A 26,469-nucleotide genomic window follows, 5' to 3' on the forward strand; every position below is an offset into this window, starting at 1 on the left:
AATCATTGAAAAGACTTTGAGCCTTTTCCTGCACTAAAAGTCTGTTGTTATGGAGTCGATTCTGACTCATTGTGACCCCATAGGACAGAGTAGAACTGCCCCATAGAGTTTCCAAGGAACGGCTGGTGGATTCGCGCTGCTGACATTTTGGTCATCAGCCAAGCTCTTAACCAATGTGCCACCAGGCCTCCTTTCTTGCTCTAAAGGTTAAATAAGAACCGTACGCATCTGTTCTAACTTACCTACAAATGTGACTCCATGACACAGGAACGGTTGTTGTTCGTAACCCGGGGACTGCCCGTACATTAAGGAACAGAGTGGGAAATTCACATCAACTCGTAAAAGCAAATCAGATTTCAAAAAATTTTCCTCCCATGGAAGCAGGCTGGTCCCTTTATGTGCCCACGTACGTGTTCATACTCTATCATTGAGTAATTTGAGCTGGGAAGTTGGAGAAACCTTGGTTTGGGCGTTTGTTTGAAGGCTACAGGATCACCTGTTTTGACTGAAATGGGCATTCCAGCTTAAAAACTAATTGATTAATTTGTTGGTGGAAGGAAGTTTACTCATTCAGTGTCTGCTGAGTGCCAGTCACTGTGCTAGGGGGCCAGGCATGTGCAAGAGATGAACTGAACCAGCTTCCAGGGCCTCCTGATCTGAGAGGACACAGATGCCTGGGGAGTACAGTTCAGCCACTAGGCGGCTCGAACAGCCAACTAGCTCTTTTAACAGCCAGTAAAGGCAGAAGAGGAGTCCCTGGTGTGGTGTCCCTGGGTGGCACAAAGAGCTAAGTGGTTGACTGCTAACCAGAAGGTTGGCTGTTTGAATCCACCCAGGGATGCCTCGGAAGAAAGGCCTACCAGTGTGCTTCTGAAAGGTCACAGCCATCAAAAACCCAATGGAGCAGTTCTGCTCTGCACACGTGGGGTTGTCATGAGTCAGAATCAACTCAACAGCAACAGATTTGGTCTTTGTTTCTTTGGGAGGCAGAAGAGCTACTGAGAAGGATCCCTAAAGTAAAGCTGTGTGTTAGGAGGGCTCCCGGACCCTCCCAGGCAGTCGCCTGTGTGTGGCTTGTCTGTGGGCCTCCGCCGGCAGGGCGAGGCCTCTTGCAGATGTTTAGTATAGGAAATGAACCTCAGCTAACTGGCTTCTCCACTCTCCCAAGAGCTTAGCAGAGTGGTGGGTCCATCCAGAGAAACTCAGAGATCCAAACAAAGCACCACCACCTCCAGCTTTGATCCCAGAAGACTTTACAAAGTCTTCTAAGCAGCAGGTGGTCCAGGAAAAAGTGTCTTCCTCATGTGGTGAGAAGCAGAGAATCAGGACCTCCCCGAAGGGCAGGGTTGAGTCCCGGGACTTGGGGCCTTGTGCTCCACCTGCGAGGCAATCACCAAGGCTGGAAGGTGACAAAAGTGAATGGGTGTCAGAGAGGCAGAGGCCAGGGAGGCATCTTCCAGGGTGTGCCCAAAGTGCTGTCGGATGGACCTCCAGTAAAGAGCAGACCAGAGGAGAACCTATTCAGGTCCCTCAGGGGGTCCAAAGTGAAACAGGACCTTGGCTGACCCCTGCAGGCTTAGGGTCTGTGGCAGAGGAGGGGGAGAGCTCCCGAGGGGCTGAGCAGTGCCCCAGGAGACCTCCACTGGGGAGAAGGACCAACAGGAAAGAAGAGGGAAGGGAGGGAAGAGCGGAGGAGGAAAAATGTACAGGAAAGGGTCCCAGATGGAGAGGCTTGGGGGCCCTGGCTTCTGGTCCTGGCCCTACCCCTGACTGGCTGTGTGACCTTGGGCCAGTTCCTTCCCTCTCTGGGCCTCTGTTGCCACCTGTGTGAAATACGGCAGTTGGACTAGACAGCCTCTGAGCTCCCAATCAACCCTGACATCCTCTGTGTGTGTGTGTGTGTGTGTGTGTGTGTGGTGGCGGGGTGGTGGAGTGCGGTGGAGAAGAGCAGTTGAGGAGTGTGGGGGGGTTGAAGGGTGGGATAGGAAGTGGTTTGGGGGAACTGTAGTGGTTTCAGGTACCTGTTACTAGGTGGAGGTCAACAGGGAAAGTAAAGCCCAGGATGACAATGGTTATCACTTCCTGGGTGCTCTCTCCTTAGGTCCTTAGAAGCATGGTCTTCTTTCATTCTAACAGCCACTCAGAGAGGCAGGGCCTCTTCTTAGCCCCATTTTCTAGGGGAGAAATTGAGGATGAAGAGCTTAAAAGTCATTTAAGGACTTAAGGTCACTTAAGACCACTCAACCAGGCAGTGGTGGAGCTGGAGTTCCCATTGAGGTCCAACTGTGGCCTTCATTGCTGAGCCGTAGTAGCAGATGGGAGCTTGGCTCCACAAACTCAGGTATGCAAGAAGTGGTCACATCATATTATTTTTCAGAAATGAATTTGGTCCCCATCCCTCCAGGTTGGAAGGATTAGAAGGAAATTCCAGCTCAGCCATCACTGGTGCTCCTCCCCTTTCTCTCTGGGAGACACCCCCCCCCCACTTGTGAGTCATGAAAAGGTCTCTGGAATCTTACGCAAAGCAGACCATGTGGAGAGGGCCCTTGTCTTTGTGCCCCCACCCCTTACCTGTCCACCCTCCATGGTCTCTGAGGCTGGCAGGCCTCACCCAGGCATGGGGCTTTGTCAGGTTGGAGCCGTCTGAGGCACTCTTGGTCCTCCCTGATGTGTCCTTATGGCTCACAGACCCCCAGGTGTTACTGCAAAACACAGATTTGGGCCGCCTGCTGCAAAGCCAATACTGAGACAGGGGTGAGGTAAGCAGCAAGAGGGCTTTATTGTATACCAGTATACAAGAGACAGAGGGGTATGGATTTCTCCAGAATCTGCCTGTCAGAGACCGACCAGAGGGTTTCACAGGATTAGGGCTTAGGCTTGAAGAATCTAGAGAATGGCGGTTCACCTTTGAGGGGGCCATGCTGACCACGTTTCAGACATGTTGACCTGCTGTGAGTATTCTTAGTGGTCTTCTGATGCCATCCTGGTTTTGGTCACAAGATGGGCCCCATTGTCTGGTTGTCTTGTCCCAGATCTTATTGATCGTTGTTCTGCTTATTCAAGAGGAACATAGGTTAATTTTAAACTTTATAGAATCATGGAGAATGGGAGAGGGAAGGGAGGAAACAAACCACAAATCACAAAATCACCAGGGTATACAAAAGCTAACTGTGGAAGCAACGTAGAAACAGTGCTGCAATACCCAGGACGTTAGGCCCCTATAATCTCTTTCTCACGCCCCCCTTTCACAGGCCTCCTTCCACTTTCTAGCCAGGAAGATTCTTTCCCCAGGGTCACCTCCTCCTCCTCTCTCCATCTGAGCCCTTCTCACACCCCGACTGAATTTAGAAAACAGGAAGATGGCTTTGTGTTCAGGCCACTTCTGCTTTCAACCAGGCAAACCAAATGTACCCAGAAGAAGGGGACTCAAAGGCCTAGCCTCCTTGGGGTGGGGTTGGGAGAGGAGCAGAGTGAGAATGGAAGACAAATGGCTCACACAGTGAATGACCCTGCTCCCGGCCTCTCTGACATGGCTGCTGCAGTGCAGTTGTCTGGCTGGCAGACTTGGCACGGATTTAGGAGCATGTCTGAAGCCATTTACCCAGGCAGCACAGACCACACCAGGGCCAACATGAGAAGAAGGGGGAGGCCAGGTTGGGGCAGCTTGGGAAGGGCTGAGAGCTGGGCCCGGCCTCTCTTCTTCCTCCCAGAGCGACCCTACCACCCCCTCCCCAAATCTGGCCCTGTGGGTGGAATTCTTGACTGATGCCATGGGTGCACGTTAGGTAGTGGCAGAGCTGTGTTTAGCAGCTGGAATCCACCCAGAAATCACAGCAGCCAAACACACCATTTCCTGACTGTGGGTACTGCAATTTGGGCTGTGCTGAGAGCCTTGAACTTGGGGAAAAGAAGCTTTATTGCCCACCTCTCCCCTGCTTCCTCTGCTCCCGACCCTTTTCTTGGCATGGCTCCATGCTGCCGGCTCAACTAGTCTGGCAGCCTCCCTGCATCTGCCCTACTTCACAGGCCAGGCAGGCTGGCGGCATGCCAGGCTGGGCTCACGTCAGCAGCTGGGGGCAGGGAGAGGGCAGTCTCCTGAGAGCCCTGCAGCCTCATGGGCTCAGAGCAGGTGAAACCAGGGCACCTCTGTGCTAAGAGGAGACAGAGGTGTGGGGCTGTCCTGAGCCTGGGGAACCCCCACATGGAGCACCTTGATGCCCCCTTCATGCCCCAGCCCATGAACTCTGTTTGTCCAAGCCTTACCCATACTGGGCGGCCCTGCGTGTCGGCCTCAGGCTCCCAAACACAAGCCCCCGACTGCGTACATACTCCCAGGAGCTTAGAAAAGTTGTACACTCCTGTCTTCGCCCCAGAGCTTCTGATCCATAGGTTTGAGGGGGAACCATGCAATTGCTATTTATTTTTTAAACACTCAAAGTGATTCTGATTTATGGCCAAGTTTGGGGGTCACTGTTGCAGAGAAAGCACCCCAGAGCCAGGCTGGGAGAGGTCTGGATTCCCCACTCATCTCCTTGGCTAAATAGCTGTGTGACTCTGAGGGGATCGCACCGTGTCTCTGTTTCTGTATCAGTAAAACGAAAAACCGAAAAAACCAAACCCATTGCCGTCGAGTTGATTCTGACTCATAGCAATTCTATTAAAAAAACCAAACCAAACCAAACCAAACCTGTGCCATCAAGTGGATTCCAATTCATAGCAACCCTATAGGACAGGGTAGAAGTGCCCCATAGGGTTTCCAAGGAGCTGCTGGTGGATTTGAACTGCAGACCTTTTGGTTAGCAGCCAGGCTCTTAACCACACTGCCCCGTAGGGTTTCCAAGGCTGTAATCTTTACAGAAGCAGCCTGCCACGTCTTTCTCCCGCTGAGTGGCTGGTGTATTCGAGCCACTGACCTTTCAGTTAGCAGCCGAACACTTAACCACTGTGCCACCAGGGCTCCTCCATCAGTAAAACAGGGATAATAATTCTCATTGCACCTTCCCTGTAGGATAAATATTACAATGGAATGAGGTGATACAACACTTCCTGGGCACGTGTACTGTGTTGCAATTAGGCTTCTGGGTGGCTCCTCAGCCCTGTCCAGTTATCTAGCAAACACTGTCCACTCTGGCCTTGAGGCATGCAGATGAGAGAATGTGAATGGTGCAACCCAGCCCATCCCCACTTCTAGGAACAGTGCCTTGGGGTACCCGTTTTGGCAGTGTTCTTGGGAGCATTTTACTTGTGTACTCTAAACAGTGCATTCTGGGAAGGAGAAGACGGTATAGCAAGTAGCTTGGCTGTGGGAATGTGGCTTCTGCATGCGCAGGGCACAAAGCATGTTCTCACCCACAGCTCTGACCTCTTCCTCCTGGGCCCACACTGCCGTTCTGGTGTTTCAGGTTTCGGTCACCGCACGGGAAGATGTGCCTGCCTTTGGCCCCCCTCTGCCCAGCCCCCCTGTTTTCCAGAAGGTAAGAAACACTTCTTTCTGCTCCTCTCATATCCAGGGTCTGGGTGGTGCAAATGGTCAACCCGCTCGGCTGCTAACCAAAAGGTCCCACCCTAGGTCGCCTAGGTCACCTAGGTCACCTCGGGGGGAAGGCCTGGTGATCTACTTCTGAAAAATCAGTCATTGAAAACCTATGAAGCTCTGTTCTATTCTGACAAACATGAGGTCGCCATGAGTCAGAAGCTACTCTATGGCAACTGGAGTAAGGTTTCAATACCTGAGTAGTGGTGGTTGGAACAGGGCAGAATTTGAGCTGGGAATATTAGGGAGGCCATTTTGCAGGTTTGGGAGAAATCTCCTTACCTGAGGCCTCTTTCCACCTCTCCTCAGGTGGCCGGTTTGGCCTAACAGAGTGTTTCTTGTGGAGGTGTTTGATACTTGGGGAGGTGGTACCTTTCTGCTACAAAAAGGTGTTTCTTGTTTGTTTGGTTTTTAAATGCATACCATATTCCAGTCCCAGGAATATGCCTGCAGACATAGACATGTCTCGTGGGCGTAGGGGTTGATTTCCCAGGACCAGGGGAGCTGGTTTCCATGATGGCATATTAGCAGGTGGACTATTTCTGATCAAATGTCAGAAAGAGGACCTTTCTGGGGCTCTCATCAGACCCCTTGTTCTACCTGCCTGTAACTGGGACTGGAGCGCTTTTGGCAACAGCTGAAGGAGGGAGAAATCCCAGGGCATTTTGTCTGTTCCAGGGCTCGGAGTTCAGGGAGTTTCTGCTCACCAAGCTCACCAACGCAGAGAATGCTTGCTGCAAGTCGGACAAGTTTGCGAAGCTGGAGGTGAGTGCGTAGTTTCTGAAGGCCTTCCCCCTGCCCTCTGGCTGCCTGTTAGCCAGACTCTCTTGGGGGTCTGTTCTTGGGGGCTGCTCAAGGGAGGGAACACTGTCTTTGCCCCTCCAAGCCCTCAGCTCCGTGTTGGTATAAGAACTATTTCTTCTTGTGGAAATTCCATCCAAACTTTTAAGTCTAGTTGGCCGTTCAATAGTCATTTATTGAGCACTTACTGTGTACCAATCTTGGATACAATGATAAGCAAGGCATAGCCCCTGTCCTTTTAGAACTCACAGGCTGGCGTGGGGTGGTGTGGGGGACATTAATAAAGAGACAGTTACAGTGTATGTGCGGTGGCATGATGGAAGCCAGTACTGGGGCTGTGGCTCAGAGGATGTAGTGAGGATGGTTCTGCCTGTGGGAGGCTGAGAACGTGTTCAGAGTGGGCTTATTGGAAGAGGTGACCCTTGAGGTGCTGAATCTTGATATTTGATGAGGCTTTTGCCAGGAAGAAAGAATGGGAAGGGTTATTCCAGGCATGGGAAACAGCACGAGCAAAGGCTGACAGAACCAGAGAGTTTGCTGTCTGGAGGGAGCTTCAGAGGATTTGCTGTGGCCTGAGAAAAGGACTCATGTGGAAGATGGAACGGTGAGACTCTCAGCTGGAGAGGTTGGTTGGGGTCAGGTCAAGAAGGGCTTTGATGCCAAAAGATAAACTAGATAACTGGGAGCTCCTAGAAATTAAACACTTATGCTCATCAAAAGAATTCACCAAAAGAGTAAAATAGAGAACCTACAGACTGGGAAAAAAATTTTGGCTATGACCTATCTGACAAGGATCTAATCTCTAAAATCTGTAAAATACTTCAACACCTCAACAACAAAAAGACAAGTAATCTAATAAAAAAATGGACAAAGGATACAAACAGACACTTCACCAAAGAAGACACTCAGGCAGCTAACAGACGCATGAGGAAACGCTCGCAATCATTAACCATTCAAAAAAAAAACAACAGACCTGTTGCCATTGAGTCGATTCCAACTCGTAATAATCCTCAAGGACAGAGTAGAACTGCCCCATAGGGTTTCCAAGGAGCACCTGGTGGACTTGAACTGCTGACCTTCTGGTTAGCAGCTGTAGCTCTTAAGCACTACAATACCAGGATAGCTATGAGTCCAGCTCAATACCAACAGATTTGGTTGGAAACCAAAGTGGTTAAGAACTACGGCTGCTAACCAAGAGGTTGGCAGTTCGAATCCACCAGCTGTTCCTTGGAAACCCTATGGGGCAGTTATACTGTGTCCTTTGGGGTGACCATGAGTTGGAATCAACTCAACAGCAGTGGGTTTGGCATTAACCGTTAGAGAAATGCAAATGAAAACTACAATGAGATACCATCTCACCCCAACATTACTGGCATTAATTAAAAAAAGAAAATAACAAATGTTGGAGAGGTTATGGGGAGGTTGAAACTCTTATGCACTGCTGATGGGAATGTAAGATGGTATAACCACTACATAAAAGGATATGATACCTCCTTAAAAAGCTAGAAATAGAAATACCACATGATCCAGCAACCCCACTGCTAGGAATATATCCTAGAGAAATAAGAGCCATCACACGAATAGACATATACACACCCATGTTTGTTGCAGCATTATTCACAATAGAAAAAGATGGAAACAACCTAAGTGCCCATCAACAGATGAATAGATAAACTACGGTACATACACACAATGGAATACTACACAATGATAAAGAACAATGATGAGTCGGCAAAGTCTCTCACAACATGGATGAATCTGGAGGGCATTATGCTGAGTGAAATAAGTCAATCACAAAGGGATCGATATTGTATGAGACCACTATTATAAAAACTCAAGAAAAGGTTTATACACAGAAAAGAAAAAAAACTTCGATGTTTACGAGGGAGGGAAGGGGTAGGGAGGGGAAATCACTAACTAGATAGTAGGCAAGTGTTAACTTTGGTGAAGGGAAAGACAACATACAATATAGATGAAGTCAGCACAGCTTGACCAAGGCAAAGTCATAGAAGCTTCCTGGACACATCCAAACACCTTGAGGGACTGAGTTGCCGAGGCTGAGGGCTGGGGACCATGGTCTTTGGGGACATCTAGGTTAACTGGCATAACATAGTTCATAAAGTATCTACATCTTACTTCGCTGAGTAGGATCTGGGGTCTTAAAATGGTGTGAGCATCTAAGATACATCTATTGATTTCATCCAGTCCAGAACAAATGAGAATGAAGAAAACCAAAGACTCAAGGGAAATATTAGTCCAAAGGACTAATGGACCATATAAACCACAGCCTCCACCAGCCTGAGCCCAGAAGAACTAGATGGTGCCCAGCTACCACCACTGACTGCTCTGACAAGGATCACAATAGAGAGCCCCAGACAGAGCAGGAGAAAAGTATAGAACAAAATTCAAATTCACACACACACACACACGCAAAAGACCAGGCTTACTGGTCTGACAGAGACCAGAGGGAGCCCCAAAACTGTGGCACCCAGACACCCTGTTAACTCAGAGCTGAAGCCACTCCCAAAGTCCACCTTTCAAGCCAAAGATTAGATAGGCCTATAAAACAAACCATAACGCACGTGAGGAATGTGCTACTTAGTTAAATCAAGCATATGAGACCGACTGAGTAACATCAGCCCCAAAGCAATGATGAGCAGGCAGCAGGGCCAGGAAAACTGGACGAATGGACACGGGGTGGGAAGGGGGAGAGTGCTGACACATTGTGGGGATGGCAACCAATGTCACAGAACAATTTGTGTATAAATTTTTGAATGAGAAACTGATTTGCTCTGAAAACTTTCATCTAAAGACCAGTTTAAAAAAAAAAGAAGAAGACGGGCTTTGAGGGCCAGGCCAGAAGTGATGGCATCCTAATAAAGTTTTCATTAAAGTCTGATTTGTTTGCTAGAAGGATTACTCTGACAGTGGTGAGGATGATAGGCTGAAGCGAGTCCAAGAGAGCTGATGAAGGCTTAGGACATGGCAAGAAATGGTTTAGGGTCAGAGTCAGCAAGACTTGATGGGCCCCTGGGTGTAAGGGTGGGGAAGTAGAATTAGAGGGCAACTCTTAGGTCTCTGGCCTGGGCTCTTCACTGATATGAGGATATGAAGACAACTGGGAGTTCTCTTTAGAACCTGTTGACCTGGAGGTGCCTGCAAATGCTGTGTTGCTGAAAGGACTGGTCCTGGCCTGTGTGAATGGCACCCTCTGGAGGCTGTGTGGATGGCCCAGGAGCAACATCTGAATGGAGAGGACCAGTTGGGTACATGGATGTGGAGCTTGGGACAGAGATCTGCACTGGGACTCACCAGGGTAGAGGTGGTGGACAGAGATGCCGGATGGTGAGATGGTCCAGGGAGAAGGGGTGGAAGCAAGACAGCAGGAGGCCAGGTGTGCAGTGTTAGTGTTAACGGCAGCATTTGCGAGCATGGAGCCTGACCTGGCTGTAGGTCCACACCTTCCCTGGGATGCCGTTGAGAAGGCCAGGTATCTGGAGCCCACTCAGAGATGGGGCATATCTCTGCCCTTGGTGCCACTCCACAACTCCCTCCCTTCTTCCCTTCTAGGATCGGACGAGGGCGGCCCTCCTGGACAACCTTCATGATGAGCTCCACAGCCACACACAGGCCATGCTAGGCCTGGGCCCGGAAGAGGACAAGTTTGAGAATGGGAGCCATGGGGGCTTCCTGGAGTCTTTCAAGGTACGGGCACAAGAGTGGCTGGGATTGCTGGGACAGGGAGGGCTAGGGCCAGGAAAGGAAGAGGTCCAAGGTCCAGGTGATCCTGACCCCAGAGCCCAAGTGCCAGCCAGAGGTGGCAGTATCAGGAGGGCATCTAATATGTTTGCAAAGAAAGTGTGAGCGATTGGGGCAGCCTTGCATGCCAGCAGTGATTCCAGGGCCTCTGCCTTCCTCCTTGGTCTGGAACGTCTCCTCCGGGTTCAGGAGTCTGATAAGCAGGGACAGGTAACAGCTTAGCTGCAGGAGCGGAACTGGTGCAAACCAAGAACGTTATTGCAGTCATCTGCCTTTATCTGTGGTCGGGAACCCCAGGGCAGGATGGCAGGAGCAAGGGCATAAGCCTTGGGGGTCTTTAGCAGCCAATGTGGGGCGCTGCAGTGATTTCTTCCCAACTGCCAGGGCATTGGAAGTCCAGACTAGGGCCAGTGGGAAGGAGTTACAGGTGGGTCCCTTTGGAGTTTGCAAAGCGAAGAGCTCTCTAACTTGAATGAGCTGCTAAAGGAAGCAGTAAGCTCTCTGTCCCTGGAAGTATTCAAGTGGAACTTGGACAGCCACTTAGCTGGCATGGGGCAGAGAAGGTTGGTTGTCACGTGGTTGTCGGCCCATACAACGCTTTCACACCTGGAATCTGAATTGAGCCTGCCGCAGTCCTGTGGGCTTGGCTGAACAAGTATTGTTATTTTGACTAACGCATGGGAAGACAGGCTGAGAGACCACAAGAGGCTCAAAACCTCACACGTAAGTCGAGGTAGAGCCTTATTTCACACTTAAGCTTTCTGATTCTTAGCTCAGATTTTGCCTGGGATATTTATTTATAGATAGAATTATTTATAAAGCATTAGAGAATTATTTATAAAGCTGAAGACATCGAGGTGGTTCAGTGATAGAATTCTTGCCTTCCGTGTGGGAGACAGGGTTTTGATTTCCGGCCAATGCACCTTATGCGCAGCCACCACCCAGTGTCAGTGGAGGCTTGTGCGTATGCTGAAAAAATTTTTAGCAGAGCTTCCAGACTAAGACAGACTAGGAAGAAAAGACCTGGCGATCTACTTCTGAAAACCAGCCAGTGGAAACCCTGTGGATCACAACTGTCTGATTCGCAACTGACCGCAAGGGTGGCACAGGACCAGGCTGTGTTTTGTTCTGTGGTGCATGGGGTCATGACCAGGGCTGACTCCTTAGCAGCTAACAATGACAACAACAACAACAACATATACAGGATTAGGGTTAAAACTGCCTGTATTAGAGTCCCAGCTCTGCCCCTGTTGATCCGTGTGGTGTAGGGCAAATTCTTTAAAGCCTGTAAGCTGTTGTTTTTTCCGTCAAAAACACAAGTTTGATAGATAAGACTCTTGCCATAGAGTTGTGAGAATTAATTGAAATAATGCCTGTAAAAGTGCACTGTGCCTGAAATACTATCACTGCTCAGAAGTGTGCACTGTTGTTGTTGTGTAAAACGAAAGCTTCAGATACATTATCCCACCTAAATCCTCCTGGCTACCCTCGAAGTGCCCTCTGTGGAAGGCTATTATTATGGGTATAGTAATTTATATCTGATTTTCATAATTATGGGTATAATTTTACATATGAGGAAGCTAAGACTCAAAGAGACAAAGTAATTTGTTCAAAGTCACCCAGCAGACGTGGGAGTTGCATCCAGGCCTGCTGGATTCCAAAGCCCGTGTGCTTAACGGCTATGTGATACTGCCTTGCAGTTCTTGACTCAGAGATTTAAAGTTCCACCCACGTGGGCCTGGGCAGGCAGCCAGTTAGTCCCTGGCTGCCCAGCCGGACCGCAGAGAGCAGGGCACAGCTCAGCTGGTCCTGTTTGGGCCAGCTGCTGAGGTTCCTCCTGAGGGTGGAGGAGGAGCCTCCCTGCTTGTCCAGGCTTGTGGGAGACTCCTCCTCAGGCATCTGCTTTAGTGCTGATGGACAGTGGTGGCCAGGGTGAAATGGGAGAAATCAAGGGCCAAGAGGAAGGGGGACGAGGGAAAAGAGGAATGGGGACGAGGGAAAAGAGGAATGGGGACGAGGGAAAAGAGGAATGGGGGAGAAAAGAGGGAGCCAGGATGGCTAGTCCGGCAGAAAAAGGGATGAATGTGAGAGCCAGTAAATAGGAAAATGGGCTTGGGTTCAGGGAAAGCAGCTAAGCAGGGCCTTTTAAAGGGCTTCGTAGGCTCTGGATTATTTTACTTCTGGCAGCTTCACCCCACATCATAGCAAGCGTATTAAAGTGCTCCCTAAGGAGCTCTGGTGGTGCAGTGGTTAAAGCTATTGACTGCTAACCAAAAGGTCGGCGGTTCAAAACCATCATGGCTCCACAGGAGAAAGATGTAGTAGTCTGTGTCTATAGAGATTTACAGCCTTGGAAACCCAATGGGGTCGCTATGCATCGAAATCAACTCAATGGCAGTGGGTTTTTGGTATCCCACAGTAAATTTTATTTACATACAACTCTAAGAGGGGTCTCTGTGTGGCACAAATGGTCAAGCACTCGACTACTAACTGAAAGGTTGGTGGTTCAGACCCATCCAGAGGTGTCTCAAAGGAAGGGCCTGGCGATCTGCTTCCAAAAAGGCAGTCTTGAAAACTCTACGGAGCATACTTCTACTCTGCATGCATGGGGTCACCATGAGTTGGAATCAACTCAGTGGCCACTGACAACAACGTAAATCTAAGATTCGAGTTGCATTTGACTAGCTGACATAATGTATTTTGTAGACATTTAATGGAGCATTTGTTGATTTCGTTTTTCAGGTTTCTGTCTGTATTTTGGAAGCAACCATTGTGTTTTCAGGTTTCAAATACTTTTGTAACCTGGAAGAGCTTGTAGGCTGTGGACACTTTGCCCTATGTGTCTAATGGAAAAAATGACCCAGCATCTATAGGTGAAGGCCCAAAGGAGTGTGGCCTGAGGCCATTGTGTCCAGTCCCCTGTCTCTGGCAGGAGTAGCAATTAACCTGTGTTTGACTCTAGGGGTGGAGGGTCTGGCGTGTTCATGAAGGGGTTACCAGGAGAGGAAATGCTTCAGGCCTTGGTCATTACTTGTCTTTGATCCAACCATCTAGGGAATTCTTCTTTTCAACCTTAAGTCCTTCTGACTGTAGGTCGAAAACAGACCTGCTTCTGTATCCTGCTTTCACTCCGGTCTCCGGGGTAGCCCTATGGGGCAAGGGAGGGCACTGTCATGGTCAGTCACACAGAGGAGGCCTTCAGAGCTCTGATGATTTTGATCAGCGTTTTTCTCCCCCACTGGGGACATGAGCTCTTTTGCCATCTCTTTCATCATTGCCCTCTTGTCCCCAAGCTGTGGAGACCTGAGCTGTGGGCAGGAGAGGCTTAGCACACGGACTATGGTGGCCAGGTGGAGTCCGGTGTCTGAGTCAGACATGTGGCCTTGTCTAGGTTGGTGAGAGAATCACACCTGTGGCCAGGCTTATGGGTGGGACGCAGCCTAGGAAGCAGCCTCTGCTTTTAGTATTTCTTCATGGACACCCTAGGTGGTGCCATGGCGTCATGATTTTTGGCCTTCTTCCTGGAGCTCCCCCGGAGCTCCTCGGAATCCTCCTGGAAAGAAGTGGTGCATGAAATGATTCCAGGAGGAAAAGTTGCATGCTTTATCTCCTTCCTGTCAGAGTTCTCACCTCACAGGTGGATGGGAACAGAATTGGGAATTCCTCAGGCTAAAAGCCATCTCAACCAACCATCCCTTGCCTCTTGTGAGACCCACCTAGAGCATGATGACTCTTTGTGTCTCTCCTAAGGAGCAGACCCATCATTGCCCTCAGTTTTGCTGCTGGAGCTTCACACCACTTAGAGTGGTTCTTCGTATTTCGTATTTCATTTTAATTCTACTGGCTGTAATTTAAGCTCCTCCCCTACCCCTCCCTGTGAGAGGCAGAGCAGTTGGTTTCTGTATATCTAGACCTGTTTCTCAAACTGAGGTGCTTGGGGATATTCTCAGGAATCTGCCAGTTCTCCAAACATTTTTCGATTTTGCATTTTTTACTTAGATGATTATCAAAAATATATTTTATATATTTCCAATTATAAAGTCTAAACGACTACAGAGATAACGTAGTTAAAAAGACATTTCTATGAATAAGAGGGTAGGGTATGAAGTTGGCATTGCCCTCGCAGTCCGTGGGACAACTGCTGTTGGGAGTCTCTAGACATATTCTTGGGAGTCTTGCAAGAATATTTTTCTTTAGAAAGGAGCTGTGTATTACTCACCTTTTCACCTTTGAAAAATACTGATCTCTGGACTATTGTTTTCAAGTGCTGTTCTCAACAACTGCCAGCCATTGAGAAGTTATTCGTCTCTAACAAAATCCAAAGAAAACATGAGGATACTCGATGTATCTGCATGATATGTACGTAAATGTGTCATGTTTTGAAAAACTCTGTGCTAGCTGGACCCTTCACTGACCTGTTCGTGGAGAAGAGGGACAGAGGGCGACAGAGGAGAAGGCACCACTGCAGTAGTTGAACCAGGACCACAGCAAGCTGGGATTTGGCAGGTTAATTTCTCCCAGCCTTTGAGGAACTGTGATGGTTTTGCGTTGGCCTGACCTGACCCCTAGTGGCAGGAAAGAAGCACCCATTTGCAGTTGTTGCCGGCCTGCAGCCTGGGCGGTGCTAGTGATGGTGGGTGAAGCCCAGCAGGGACCCGGGCAGAAATCCAAGCGTTTAGCATCTCTGAACCCCCTTTTCACCCGGGTTCCCTTTCCAGCCACTCCCAGCTCTGAGATAGGAAGGTGTGATATGAGGACGGTCCCACTGCCTTTGGGTATCCAGCTGGGAGGTGGAGAGAGCTCAGGCCTTGGGCATGGCCCTGCTTAGCTCAGTGGGCTGGAGTCCCACAGATGTCCCTCATGTTCCCTTGGCAAGAGGATGGCTCATGTGACTGCCTTGGACTGATCATGACTTATTGCATCCCAAGAAGGAGGAGGTGACATTGGACCAGATAATGGCTCTGCCAGTCAGGAATGGGGGATACAGTTGGAGTGGAGATCTAGAGGGATATGTTATTTTACCTGTCAACTTCCAGTCTTTATTTGTTCTGCTAGAGGGACAGATGAAGGCAGTGGTGTCTCAGTGGTAGAATATTTACCTTCCACATGGAAGACCCGGGTTCGATTCCTGGCCAGTGCACCTCAGCACGGCCACTACCTGTCTGTCATTGGAAGCTTGCATGTTGCTATGATGCTGAACAGGTTTCAGCAGAATTTTCAGATTAAGACTTACTAGGAAGAAAGGCCTGGCAATCTACTTCTGAAAATCAGCCAATGAAAACCCTAAGGATCACAACAGTCAGATCTGCTCAGACCCAAACATGGGGATGGCGCAGGGCTGGGCAGTGTTCTGTTCTATTGTGCAAGGGGTCACCATGAGCCGAGGCTAACAACAACAACAGTAACAGAGGGATAGAAAACCCGACTCCAGACCTCGGAGTACTGCCTGATTAGGAGCCATCTCAGCAGGCAAGAGATTAGCATCCTTATCTTCAAGGACCCCTGCTTCTGTCCCTTGCCTGGTACAGAGAGGACTGTCTTCCTTGGTGCTTATCAGGGCTCTGCATGCAGTGGTCCTTTGTGTTGAGGTTGTTAATTGAAACGACCCACAAAACCCATTTGCAAGGAGGCGAGGGGTGTGGTTACCAGGGAAGGGAATTACTCCCTCTGTGAAGCTAACTGGTGCTCAAACCCCGGTGAAATGAAGCAACAGAAGCAGAAAATGAGAAAGTAATGCCATCTCTCTTTTCTCACTCTCCCAAAGGAGAACTTGTGCAAAGGTAAGCAGTAAGGTGTGCTGAGGACTCGGCAACCATGGTGACTGAGGATGGCTGATGGGACCTGAGATGGTTAGCTGAGAGGAGAGCAAACTCTGGACGGCAAATGACAGTGGTGTGTAGTATGGAATAGACTGAGATAAGACTCCAAGGGCATACTAGACCATGGTCTAGGAATGGTAAGATTTCATCTCAGCATTCGAAAGACGTTTCCGAAGGTCAGACTGTCCAGCACAGGAACAGGCAGCCTCTAAAGTAGTGAGCAGTCCATCCCTGGGAAGAATCAAACTGAGGGGAGATGAGCGTTGGCAGTCATGTGAAAGGACTGAGTGGGGAAGGGTCAGATGACCCCTAAACCCCCCAAAATACCAAACCCATTGCTGTCAAGTTGATTCCAACTCATAGCGACCCTATAGGACAGAGTAGAACTGCCCCACAGAGTTTCCAAGGAGTGCCTGGTGGATTCGAACTGCTGACCTTTTGGTTAGCAGCCGTAGCTCTTAACCACTGCGCCACCAGGGTTTCCAGATGATCCCTAGAGACCTTCAAATGCTGATGCAAGGCTGCATCTGCCTGCCCTTTCCTCTCTGGTTCTACTCTCCTGCCTGCCTTTTTCTTAATTAAAACATTTTTTTTTTTTATTGTGGTGAAAATATACATAACAAAACATGCCATCTCAACAACTTCTACATTTACAACTCAGTAACATTGATTACATTCTTCAAGTCATGGAACCATTCTCACTGTCCTTTTCCAGATCATTCCACCGCCATTAGCATAAGTTCAATGCCCCCTAAGCAAACGCTTCCCCTTCCTACCTCCCTTCTACCCTTGGTAACTGCTAACTTTGGTGTCTGTATATTTGCTTATTCACATGATTGAGATCATACAATATTTGTCCTTCTGCAACTGTTTTGTTTCGCTCAGCATCGTGTTTTCAAGGTTCATTCATGTAGTGGCGTGCATCGGGGGACTTCATTTCTCTTTATGGCTGAGTAGGATTCCAGTGTGTGTATATTTCACATTTTGTCTCTCCTTCCTCTTCCCAGCCCACTGCCCTCCTTTCTAGTCTTCACCTTTTCCCTGTCTCTTCTGCCCAGTTTGAGGCTAGTGCTTCTCTCCAGCTCTACATCGGACTGAGAAGTGAACTACTTAGGACCAGCCATATCACTACGGGATTTCGTCCGACTTGAGCCCTATCTTAGGGCATAGATCTAGCCCTCACCTCTCTCTCCCTTCTTCCCTAAGAGTAGGGGAGGAGAGCTAACACTGACCGGGCAGGTGTCATGCCAGGTGTTTTACATGCATTGTCTCACATCACTCTCATGGCAGTCCCTCACGTCAGGGATCACCAGTGGCATTTCACAGATGAAGAGACTGAGTCTCCGAGAGGTTCACACACTAAGAGGAAGAACCAGGATTCAGATCACTTCCCGTTTGACTTTGAGCAGCCTGCCACCCTACCAGTAACAGTTGCTGTTGAGTAACTGACTCCTGGTGACTCCAAGTATGTCAGAGTAGAGCTGTGCTCCGTAGAATTTTCAGTGGCTGATTTTTTGGATGTAGATTGCCAGGACTTTCTTCTGAGGCACCTCCACACATCTCTGGAATTACCCATCAGCCCATTGTCTCTTCAAACTCAATTTGCTGGCTCTGACAGCAGCATCAAGGGTATTTGAGGAGAAGGTGTCCTCCCTGACATCAGCCTCTGAGATTTTTGGGGGCGGGGGGCCTGAGACTCCCTTGTTTCTGATCATCCTTAGTCCATCAACCAGTTGAATTATGCTTTCAATCTGGACCACTTTTTGAGTCCTGGGATGCTTTCATCTGGAGCTCAAGGTCCTGGGTGTCGGTCCTGGCTTCATCTCTTACCTGTTCTGTGACATTCAACAGTCATTTACCTTTTGAGACCTTTTCTGTGAAATGCCTGTTCTGTCTATATTTTAGAGTTCTAAGGATTAAATAAGATCATGCCAGTGAAGCTAAGTAGACCAGATACCATCACACAGGGCTTGTTACTCACGCTGAATGCTTTTTGGAAAGAGACAGTGAGGAATATGTCATAGCAGACGTGATTAATTTGAACTGTCATCATTGGCGATGTTAGTGGTGGAGGGACACACACCAAAGCACCAAAGGAATAGTGAGGACTGCATCCTGCCTGCCTTTCTATCCAGATGATGAGTCCATTCACGTATTTCAGGGTAGAACTATGCACCTCAGGATTTAAAATGACAGACTTTTCTGAAGTAGCTTGCCAGGCCTTTCTTCTGAGGTACTTCTGGGTTGACTTGAACCTCCAACCTTTTGGTTAGTAATTGCATGCATAAACTGTGCCACCCAGGGACTCCTAAATGAGTTAAGTGCTCCAGAAGTGTCAGCATTATTTACAAATGGCCCTCCCTAGTGAATCTACTTCCCTCTTTGGGATAGAAAGGCAGGTGGGATGCAGCCCATTGCAATCCCCCAGCTTGGAGAATCCCTGAACTCTAGCAGCAATCCCAGAGAGATCTGCTGTCTGGGTTGTGAATGGGTCCTGGTGGGTGCAGCGTTCATGCTGATTTCCTGGGCCCACCTTCCGCACACTGAGCTTTTCCCTGGATGCTTCGAAGGAGGGGCAGAGGCTCATTCGTTCTTCTACACAAGACCATCTGTAGGTTGCACATGAGGTGCCTGAGCCGACACGTGTTTGTATGTGCCCTGGTACACGTGAGGAAGGGCGCAGTGGCCTCGTGTTAGTCCTTCCATGTCAGTTTTCTGAAGCCGAGGTTCTAAGGATCCCCAACCTCAACTGGTTCACATAACAAAAACCTGTTAGCTCACTTAACAAAAAGACCAAGGCTTCATGGCTCCGTGTGGCCATCAAGATCCAGGTTCTTTCCATCTTTCTCCTCTGCCATTCTCAGCTTTGTCCCACAGTCTTGGTCCACCATGGCGCCAAGACTTCAGTTTTAGATGTCACATGCAGACATGTCACTCAGTGGAATCATTGAGACCTCTCCCCAAAGCCCCCAGCAGATATCCCCTCATGTTCCCCTGGCAAGGGTTGGGTCATATGACTACTGTGGACTGATCATGACTTAGTCCTCTGTCCCAAGGGGAAGGAGGAACATTGAACTAGATAATGGCTGTGGTAGCCCTAGTCTGGGGGTGTCCTTGTGCATCAGCTACTAATAATGTCAGTGAGTCTTTGTGTGTGACTCCCAGGCCCTGGGGGGCCCTGGACAACTAATTAATGGAGAGAGAGGGAGCCCCCACTAGCCCTGGCCCTCTTGGCATTGCCCCAATTTGAGGCATGTGTCTTGTTTCCCCAGTTGGCTTGTATGCTTCTTGAAGGCAGGGGCTGTCCTTGCACCCTCCGTCTGCCATCCCCCCAGTTCCTGGTGCAGGGACGGGCACATGGAAAGCATGCCACAAATGCTTTTTACTAGAATAAGGATAAAAAACCCAAACCAGTTGCTGTTGAGTCGATTCCGATTCATGGTGATCCCGTATGTGTCAGAGTAGAACTGTACTCTGCTCATTGGCTGGTTTTTGGGAAGTAGATTGCCAGGGATTTCTTCCGAGACACCTCTGGGTGGGTTCCAACCCTCAACCTTTTAGTTAACAGACAAGCATATTAACCATTTGCGCCACCCAGGGGCTTCTTGCCGTAAGAATAGCCACGTTTAGCAGGCACTTATCATGTGCTGGGCAGTCTACTAAGAGCTTTATAGGTCTTCTCTTGTGGTGTAGGTATCATCCATCCCATGTCACAGATAGGTCTCAGAGAAGTTAGGTAACCTGACCAGGACTACTCAACTGATGAGAGGTAGAGCCGAGAGACCAGATATATCCTAAGTCTGACCCAAAAGCTTGTGTGCTTTTGACCGCCAAGTTCTTGCTGTCTGGTCGTGTTAGTGAAGGACTGAATGATCAAAGGGAGGTGCTGCAGGGGTTTGGGCGCTCACTGATGAGAGCCTCCCCTTCCTACAACTCTCATTTCATCTTCGAAGGCCTCCAGAGCCAGAGAGAGCATTGTCCGTGGGATAGTTGGAATCCTCTAGAACTTGTTGGAAATCCTCCCTTAGGTCTAGCTGGGCTTTGCCTCACTATGACCGCTGCTCCGTTGTTCCCATTCCAGAGTAATACAGCCCTGTAGAGCGTCAGAGAGAGTGGTGTCTCCTCCCAGGCCCACCCCTCCCCTGGGTTCCGCAGTCTTGGTTTCTCTACTGTTCTTCCCACCTTCATCTGTACTGTGACAACCCCTGACCATACCCATTGTCCTCTCCTGACACTCCACCCTTTGCCAGTGTGGTGGCCCTAAGTGGGCCCTAGGCTCCAGGTGGCTTGAGCAGCTTCACACCCCTGTGGTCCCACACTCCTGCACAGTCTGAGCGTGCATGCCTTCTTAGCAGTGGTGTCAGACTGCCGGCTTGTACTGAAAACATATCTTAAGGCTCCTGCGGGTCCAAGAGATGGCTCGCAGGATAAACTCGAGTGCATAGATAAGTAATTGCTCCTTAGGCGGTTTAGCCAGGGGAAAAATGTTCCAAGTTGCAAAAAGCACACGTTGGGATGATAGCAGAAGCGACAGTCCAGTGGTTAAATAGAAAGAAGCTTAGTTTGGTGGGAAGAATAGCCAACTCAGAGTCAGAGACCTGGTTCCTGATCCTGCTGGCTGTGTTTAATCCTCACCAGCATCCCGTGGTGGGATGTGTATGTAGTTGTTCCCATTTTACAGATGAGAATCTGAGAGAGGATGGAAACTAGACCAGGGTCACACAGGTGCAGCGAGCTCTCCAAGTCTCATTGTCCTTACCTGCAAAATGGGATAACAACCTTTGTCCACCTCACAGGGAGCTGGAGCACCAACCCCCTCAGATCCCCTTGGCGGTGCCCTCCTTCCCCTCCACCTGAGCAGGCTCCCGTGTCCAGAGCGTGGACAGAATATGTGGACATTCTCTAAATTGCAGTGACCTTAGTGTAGGCCTTGTGGGCCTCTGTAAGCATGAGTATGTGTGTGTGTGTGTGTGAATGTGAGTGTGCACATGCTGAGGTCTGTGTCTGTGCAGACCCCATGAAGAGGGATGGGTCATAGGGCCAGTGCCGCCTCTCAGGCCCCTGCTACCCTGCCCCACCCCGCTGTCCCCACAGAGAGCTATCCGTGTGCGCAGCCACTCCATGGAGACCATGGTGGGCAGCCAGAAGAAGCAGCACAGCGGGGGCATCCCTGGCAGCCTCAGTGGCGGCATCTCCCACAACAGCGTGGAAGTCACCAAGACCACCTTCTCGGTGAGTGACGGCAGGCTCTGGAGTGGCACGTGGGAGGCGGGAGGGTCCCCCAGGCCAAAGGGGAAAGGGTGCACCCACCCCCGGATTGGGTGGGATGAAAACAGCAGGGCAAATTGGATGATGGAGGGAAACCAAGGTTGCCTGGGGTGTCACCCCAACCCCTGCCCTCTGCAAGTAGTCCTTTGGGGCCTCTTAGCCTGCATGAGAAGCCCTCCTGTGGTCCTGTTCTCTGAGCTTCCTTAACAACTGGGCCTCTTCCTTGGGGCCAGCTGTGTAAAGTAGCCCTGGGGTGCATTTCTCTGTCCCGGGGCTTGGGGCCCATGAGCATGCCAGGGATGTGCTTGCCTTGTGATTATTAACGGTAATGGTGGCCACCACTTAAAGATGCTTACTGTGCACCAGGCGCCGAGTTAAGTAATTCATAGCCATCATCTCATTGGATCCCTGTAACAGCTATTCGAGGTGGGTAAGGATGTGTCCCTCATTCTGCTTGCAGAAAAGCGAACCCAGAGGGATTAAGTAACTTGCCCAGATTCTCCCAGCAAAGCTGAAGAACTGGAATGCAGATCCCTGATTCAAAGCCTGTGCTCTTAATGACTGTGTGTACAGTTCCCACAAAAGAGTACCTGCCAGGCCTGTGAATGTGGGCCTGGTCTGCTTGCACCAGGGGCTGGCGAGGCAAGGGGACCACACAGCCCATCCTGTTATAAAGCAAAGTGCCTTCGAGTTTGTGTAGACTTAGGGTTTTTGTTTTTAATAGCAGAACGTACCACCTATCATGATTCTAATGACTAGTCTTATCAATGGTCTTGCATAGTTTATTTAACTTACAAGTACTTTCACAGCATTATCTTGTTTTACCCTCCCAGGAGGTCTGCAAAGAGAGTAGGCCAGGGCAATTGTTTCCATTTTGTGGATGAGGAGACCGAGACTTGGAGAGTGCTGCCACTTGCCAAGGTGCCACAGCACAGGAGTAACCCATGAACCTAGGCTTCTGTCACCCCTTCCTAAGACTCCACCACTCCCTCTGTCTGAAGTAGATGCCTTCCTGGCTGGCTCCCTCCTGGCCCTGCCCCTCTCAGTCTGTCTTGCTGTTGGTGACACCCAGCCTGGGTCCTTTATTTGAGAGCAGTGCATGGAGAGCCAGGAGCCCTGGGTTCTTATCCTCATCCTGCCAGTGATTTGCTACATGACCTTGGCCAAAACTCGTCCCTTCTCTGGTCCTCAGCTGCTGCTGCTTTTTTTTTTTTTAATTGTGCTTTAAGTGAAAGTTTACGGCTCAAGTTAGTTTCTCATACAAAAATTTATGCACATGTTGTTATGTGACCCTAGTTGCTATCCCTGTGTGGGCGTACTCCTCCTTTCCACCCTGGATTTCTAATATCCATTCAACCAGCTCCTGTCCCTTTCTGCCTTCTCATCTCACCTCCGGACAGGAGCTGCCCATTTAGTCCCAGGCATCTACTTGAACTAAGACGTACAGTCTTCACGAGTATCCTTTTATGTCTTATAGTCCAGTCTAATCTTTGTCTGAAGAGTTGGCTTTGGGAATGTTTTCAGTTCTGGGCTAACAGAGAATCTGGGGGCCATGTCTCCTGGTTTTCCTTCAGTCTCAGTCAGACTATTAAATCTGGTCTCTTTACTAGAATTTGAGTTCTGCATCCCACTTTTCTCCTGCTCCATCAGGGACTCTCTGTTGTGTTCCCTGTCAGGGTGGTTATTGGTGGTAGCCGGGCACCATCTAGTTCTTCTGGTCTCAGGCTGATGGCATCTCCGGTTTATGTGGCCCTTTTTGTTTCTTGGGCTAATATTTGTCTTGTGTCTTTGGTGTTCTTTATTCCCTTTTGCTCCAGGTGGGTTGGGACCAATTGATGCATATTAGATGGCTGCTCGCTAGCTTTTAAGACCCCAGACGCCACTCACCAAAGTGGGATACAGACCATTTTCTTAATAAACTTTGCTATGCCTTAGGGTTTCTTCATTTTTTAAAAAATTCTTTTATCTGATTTTTCCTCAAATATGTTGGTGTCAAGTGTTTTCATCTTCAGTCTCACTAAATCTGACTTCCATTGCCTCAGTTCTGCTCCTGTGACTTTCTTTTGAGTTGCCTAATTCTGAAATTTTATTGTTAATCTTTTGGATTCCTGTTTGCTGTCTCTCTGTGGATTCTTGCAGCCTGTTAAATTTGTTGTTATGCTCTTGTATAACCTTCTTACGTTCCTCTGTCGCTTTGCCTGTGTGTTCTTTGGCTTGTTCTGCATTTTGCCTGATCTACTTTCTGATCTCTTGAAGGGCTCTGTATATTAATCTTTTGAATTCTACCTCCGGTAATTTCAAAAAATTATCTTCCTCCAGAAGGTTTCTTCTTCTTTTTTTTTTTTGCCTTAAACAAACAGAAATTTATTTTCTCACAGTTTAGGAGGCTAGAAGTCCAAATGCAGGGTGTCGGCACTACGGGAAGGCTTTCTCTGTCTGCTCTGGGGGAAGGTCCTTGTCTCTTCAGCTTCTCTTTCCTGGTTCCTTGGAGATCTCCATATGGCTCTGCATCTATCTTCTCCCATCTCTGCTTGTTTAATCTGCTTTTTTTAAAAAAAAAATTTTATTGTGCTTTAAGTGAAAGTTTACAAATCAAATCAGTCTCTCACATAAAAACTTATGTACACCTTGCTACATACTCCCGATTACTCTCCCATTACTCTCCCCCTAACGAGACAGCCCACTTTCTCCCTCCACTCTCTCTTTTCGTGTCCATTTTGCCAGCTTCTAACTACCTCTACCCTCTCATCCCCCTCCAGGCAGGAGATGCCAACATAGTCTCAAGTATCCACCTGATCCAAGAAGCTCACTCCTCACCAGCATCCCTCTCCAACCCATTGTCCAGTCCAATCCATGTCTGAAGAGTTGGCTTCGGGAATGGTTCCTGTCCTGGGCCTACAGAGGGCCATGACCACCGGGGTCTTTCCAGTCTCACTCAGACCATTAAGTCTGTTCTTTTTATGAGAATTTGGGGTCTGCATCCCACTGCTCTCCTACTCCCTCAGGGGTTCCTGTTGTGTTCCCTATCAGGGCAGTCATCGGTTGTAGCCGGGCACCATTTAGTTCTTCTGGTCTCAGGATGATGTAGTCTCTGGTTCATGTGACCCTTTCTGTCTCTTGGGCTCATAATGACCTTGTGTCCTTGGTGTTCTTCATTCTCCTTTGATCCAGGTGGGTTGAGACCAATTGATGCATCTTAGATGGCCAGTTGCTAGCGTTTAAGACCCCAGATGCCACTCTTCAAAGTGGGATACAGAATGTTTTCTTAATAGACTTTGTTATGCCAATTGACTTAGATGTCCCCTGAAATCATGGTCCCCAAACCCCTGCCCCTGCTACATTGGCCTTCGAAGCATTCAGTTTATTCAGGAAACTTCTTTGCTTTTGGTTTATCCCAGTTGCGCTGACCTCCCCTGTATTGTGTGTAATCTTTCCCAGAAGGTTTCTTGATTCTTTGTTTTGGGTGCTTGCTGAAGCTATCACGCCTCTTTATGTGAGTTGATATTGACTATTGTCTCTGAGCCATCAATATGTTATTGTATTTATTTTATGTTTGCTTACTGTGTCCTCAGGTCTTGTTTTGTTTTGTTTTGATATGCTCAAATAGGCTGGTCGTGTGAGCTAGTTTGATTATTGGTGTTTTTGAAGCTCTCACATCCTGTCCTCTGGTGGTTACAGCTGTTACTAGGTATGTGAGCCTAGGAGTCTGCTTACTTTTCTTGTATGGATTCAGCTCAGGTGTCCAGGTAGTAGATTGAGCTCAGATGTCCAGGTAGTCCGTCACAAGTGTGTGGTGCAGGCTCTCACCTACAGTCCCAGATGGGCAGGGGTGATTGGAGTAGGCACAGGTATCTGGCTGCAGTAGGGAGTCATGCATTGAGCAAGGCAGGGGGCTGATGGCTGCCCCCGAGTGTTTGGGAGGAAAGCACGTACCTGTTCCCTAGAGTTCGTAGGTGGGTGGGTTTTGCAGCTGGACTATGGGTACCCAGTGCTGTTGGCTGTAGGGATTGGGAGGCCACACTTATTCTTGGACCCCTGTTCTGGGTGGCTAGGTGGTGTGGTGGAGCCATCAGTCCTCTGGCCCCTGATGTGGGTGGGTGCGAACCCTGCTTAATAGGCAAGTCGGTGTCAAATGTCATGAATCTGCTACTCCCCCTTGTAGCTGATATAGCTGAAAATAGGCTTCAGGTATGTACCATGTAGCACTGTGCTAATGAGGGCCTGTGCTGTTGAAATGGGTCCACACTGGTGAAAGGCATTCAAAGTCCATGGACCCTTTATGCCTATGCCTAGGCAAAAGGGCTGTGCCTTCCCTGAGTTCCCAGCTTAGGGGAGCTGGCAGATTATTTTTTCCTGTTTGTTAATTTGTTCCATCTCCAAAGCCGGGAGAATGGCTGAGGGTGTGCGATGGGGTCCTACTTCTGGCCCAGGGGGCAGAACAATCGCTGAAGGTAGACCGGGACTGGTACAGAGGGGGGAGGGGGCAGGTAAATGGGAGAGAGGTTCTTCCCAGAGGTCGTGGTTTTTTTTTTTTTTTTTTAATTTTGCTTTAGATGACAGTTTATAGAACAAACTAGTTTCTCATCAAACAGCACACACATTTTTCTGTGACATTGGTTAACAACCCCATGACATGTCAACTCTCTCCCTTCTCAACCCTGGGTTCCCTATTACCAGCTTTCCCATTCTCTCCTGCCTTCCAGTCCCTGGAAGGGGCCATACTCTCAGGGTTTCCCAGTCTCTGTCAGGCCAGCACATCTGGTCTTTCTTTTCGAGTTAGAGTTTTGTTCTATGTTTTTCTCCAGCTCTGTCCAGAACCTTTTATTGTGATCCCTGCCAGAGCAGTCAGTGGTGGTAACTCGACACCATCTGGTTTTACTGGACTTAATCTGGTGGAGGCCATGGTAGATGTGGTCCATTTGTCCTTTGGACGAATCTTTCCCTTGTGTCTTTAGTTTTCTTCATTCTTCCTTGCTTCCAAAGGAGTGAGACCAGTGGAGTATTCCAGATGGCCACTCATAGGCTCTTAAGACCCTAGACACTACTCACCAAAGTAGAATTTAGAACGTATTCTTTATAAACTATGTTATGCCAGTTGTTCCCCAAGATTATGGTCCTCACGGCTTTTAGCCCAGCAATTTGGTCCCTCAGGGAGTTTGGACGTGTTTATGGAGCTATGAGTCAGAATTGACTCGATGGCACTGGGTTTGGTTTTTCTATTTTGGCTTATGGAGCTACGATGACCTTACCTTGTGCACATTGTGCTGGTTTCCCTGGTATTGTATACTG

The 26,469-nt window shown here is 48.9% G+C and overlaps 1 protein-coding gene across 10 annotated transcripts in view; it reads left to right on the top strand.

Annotated features, from left to right (window-relative positions):
• The window catches only part of RAP1GAP2 (RAP1 GTPase activating protein 2), a 232,661-nt gene that overhangs the window by 192,616 nt on the left and 13,576 nt on the right, over positions 1-26,469 (top strand). For 5 of the 10 annotated variants that reach the window (XR_010318428.1, XM_010596495.3, XM_064271564.1 and 2 more), the window contains 4 exons: positions 5,403-5,474; positions 6,212-6,298; positions 9,905-10,039; positions 21,007-21,144. Coding sequence is in view for 8 of the 10 variants with exons in the window: in XM_010596495.3 (XP_010594797.2) it covers positions 5,403-5,474; positions 6,212-6,298; positions 9,905-10,039; positions 21,007-21,144 (432 nt within the window). In the remaining 2 variants the exon portion in view is untranslated. Of the gene's footprint in view, positions 1-5,402; positions 5,475-6,211; positions 6,299-9,904; positions 10,040-14,491; positions 14,600-15,857; positions 15,874-21,006; positions 21,145-23,939; positions 24,128-26,469 lie in introns of all 10 variants that reach the window. The other 5 variants (XM_064271566.1, XM_064271567.1, XM_064271569.1 and 2 more) reach the window with 5 other exon arrangements.

Source organism: Loxodonta africana, chromosome 18, assembly GCF_030014295.1.
Source record: "Loxodonta africana isolate mLoxAfr1 chromosome 18, mLoxAfr1.hap2, whole genome shotgun sequence".
Taxonomy (NCBI): domain Eukaryota; kingdom Metazoa; phylum Chordata; class Mammalia; order Proboscidea; family Elephantidae; genus Loxodonta; species Loxodonta africana.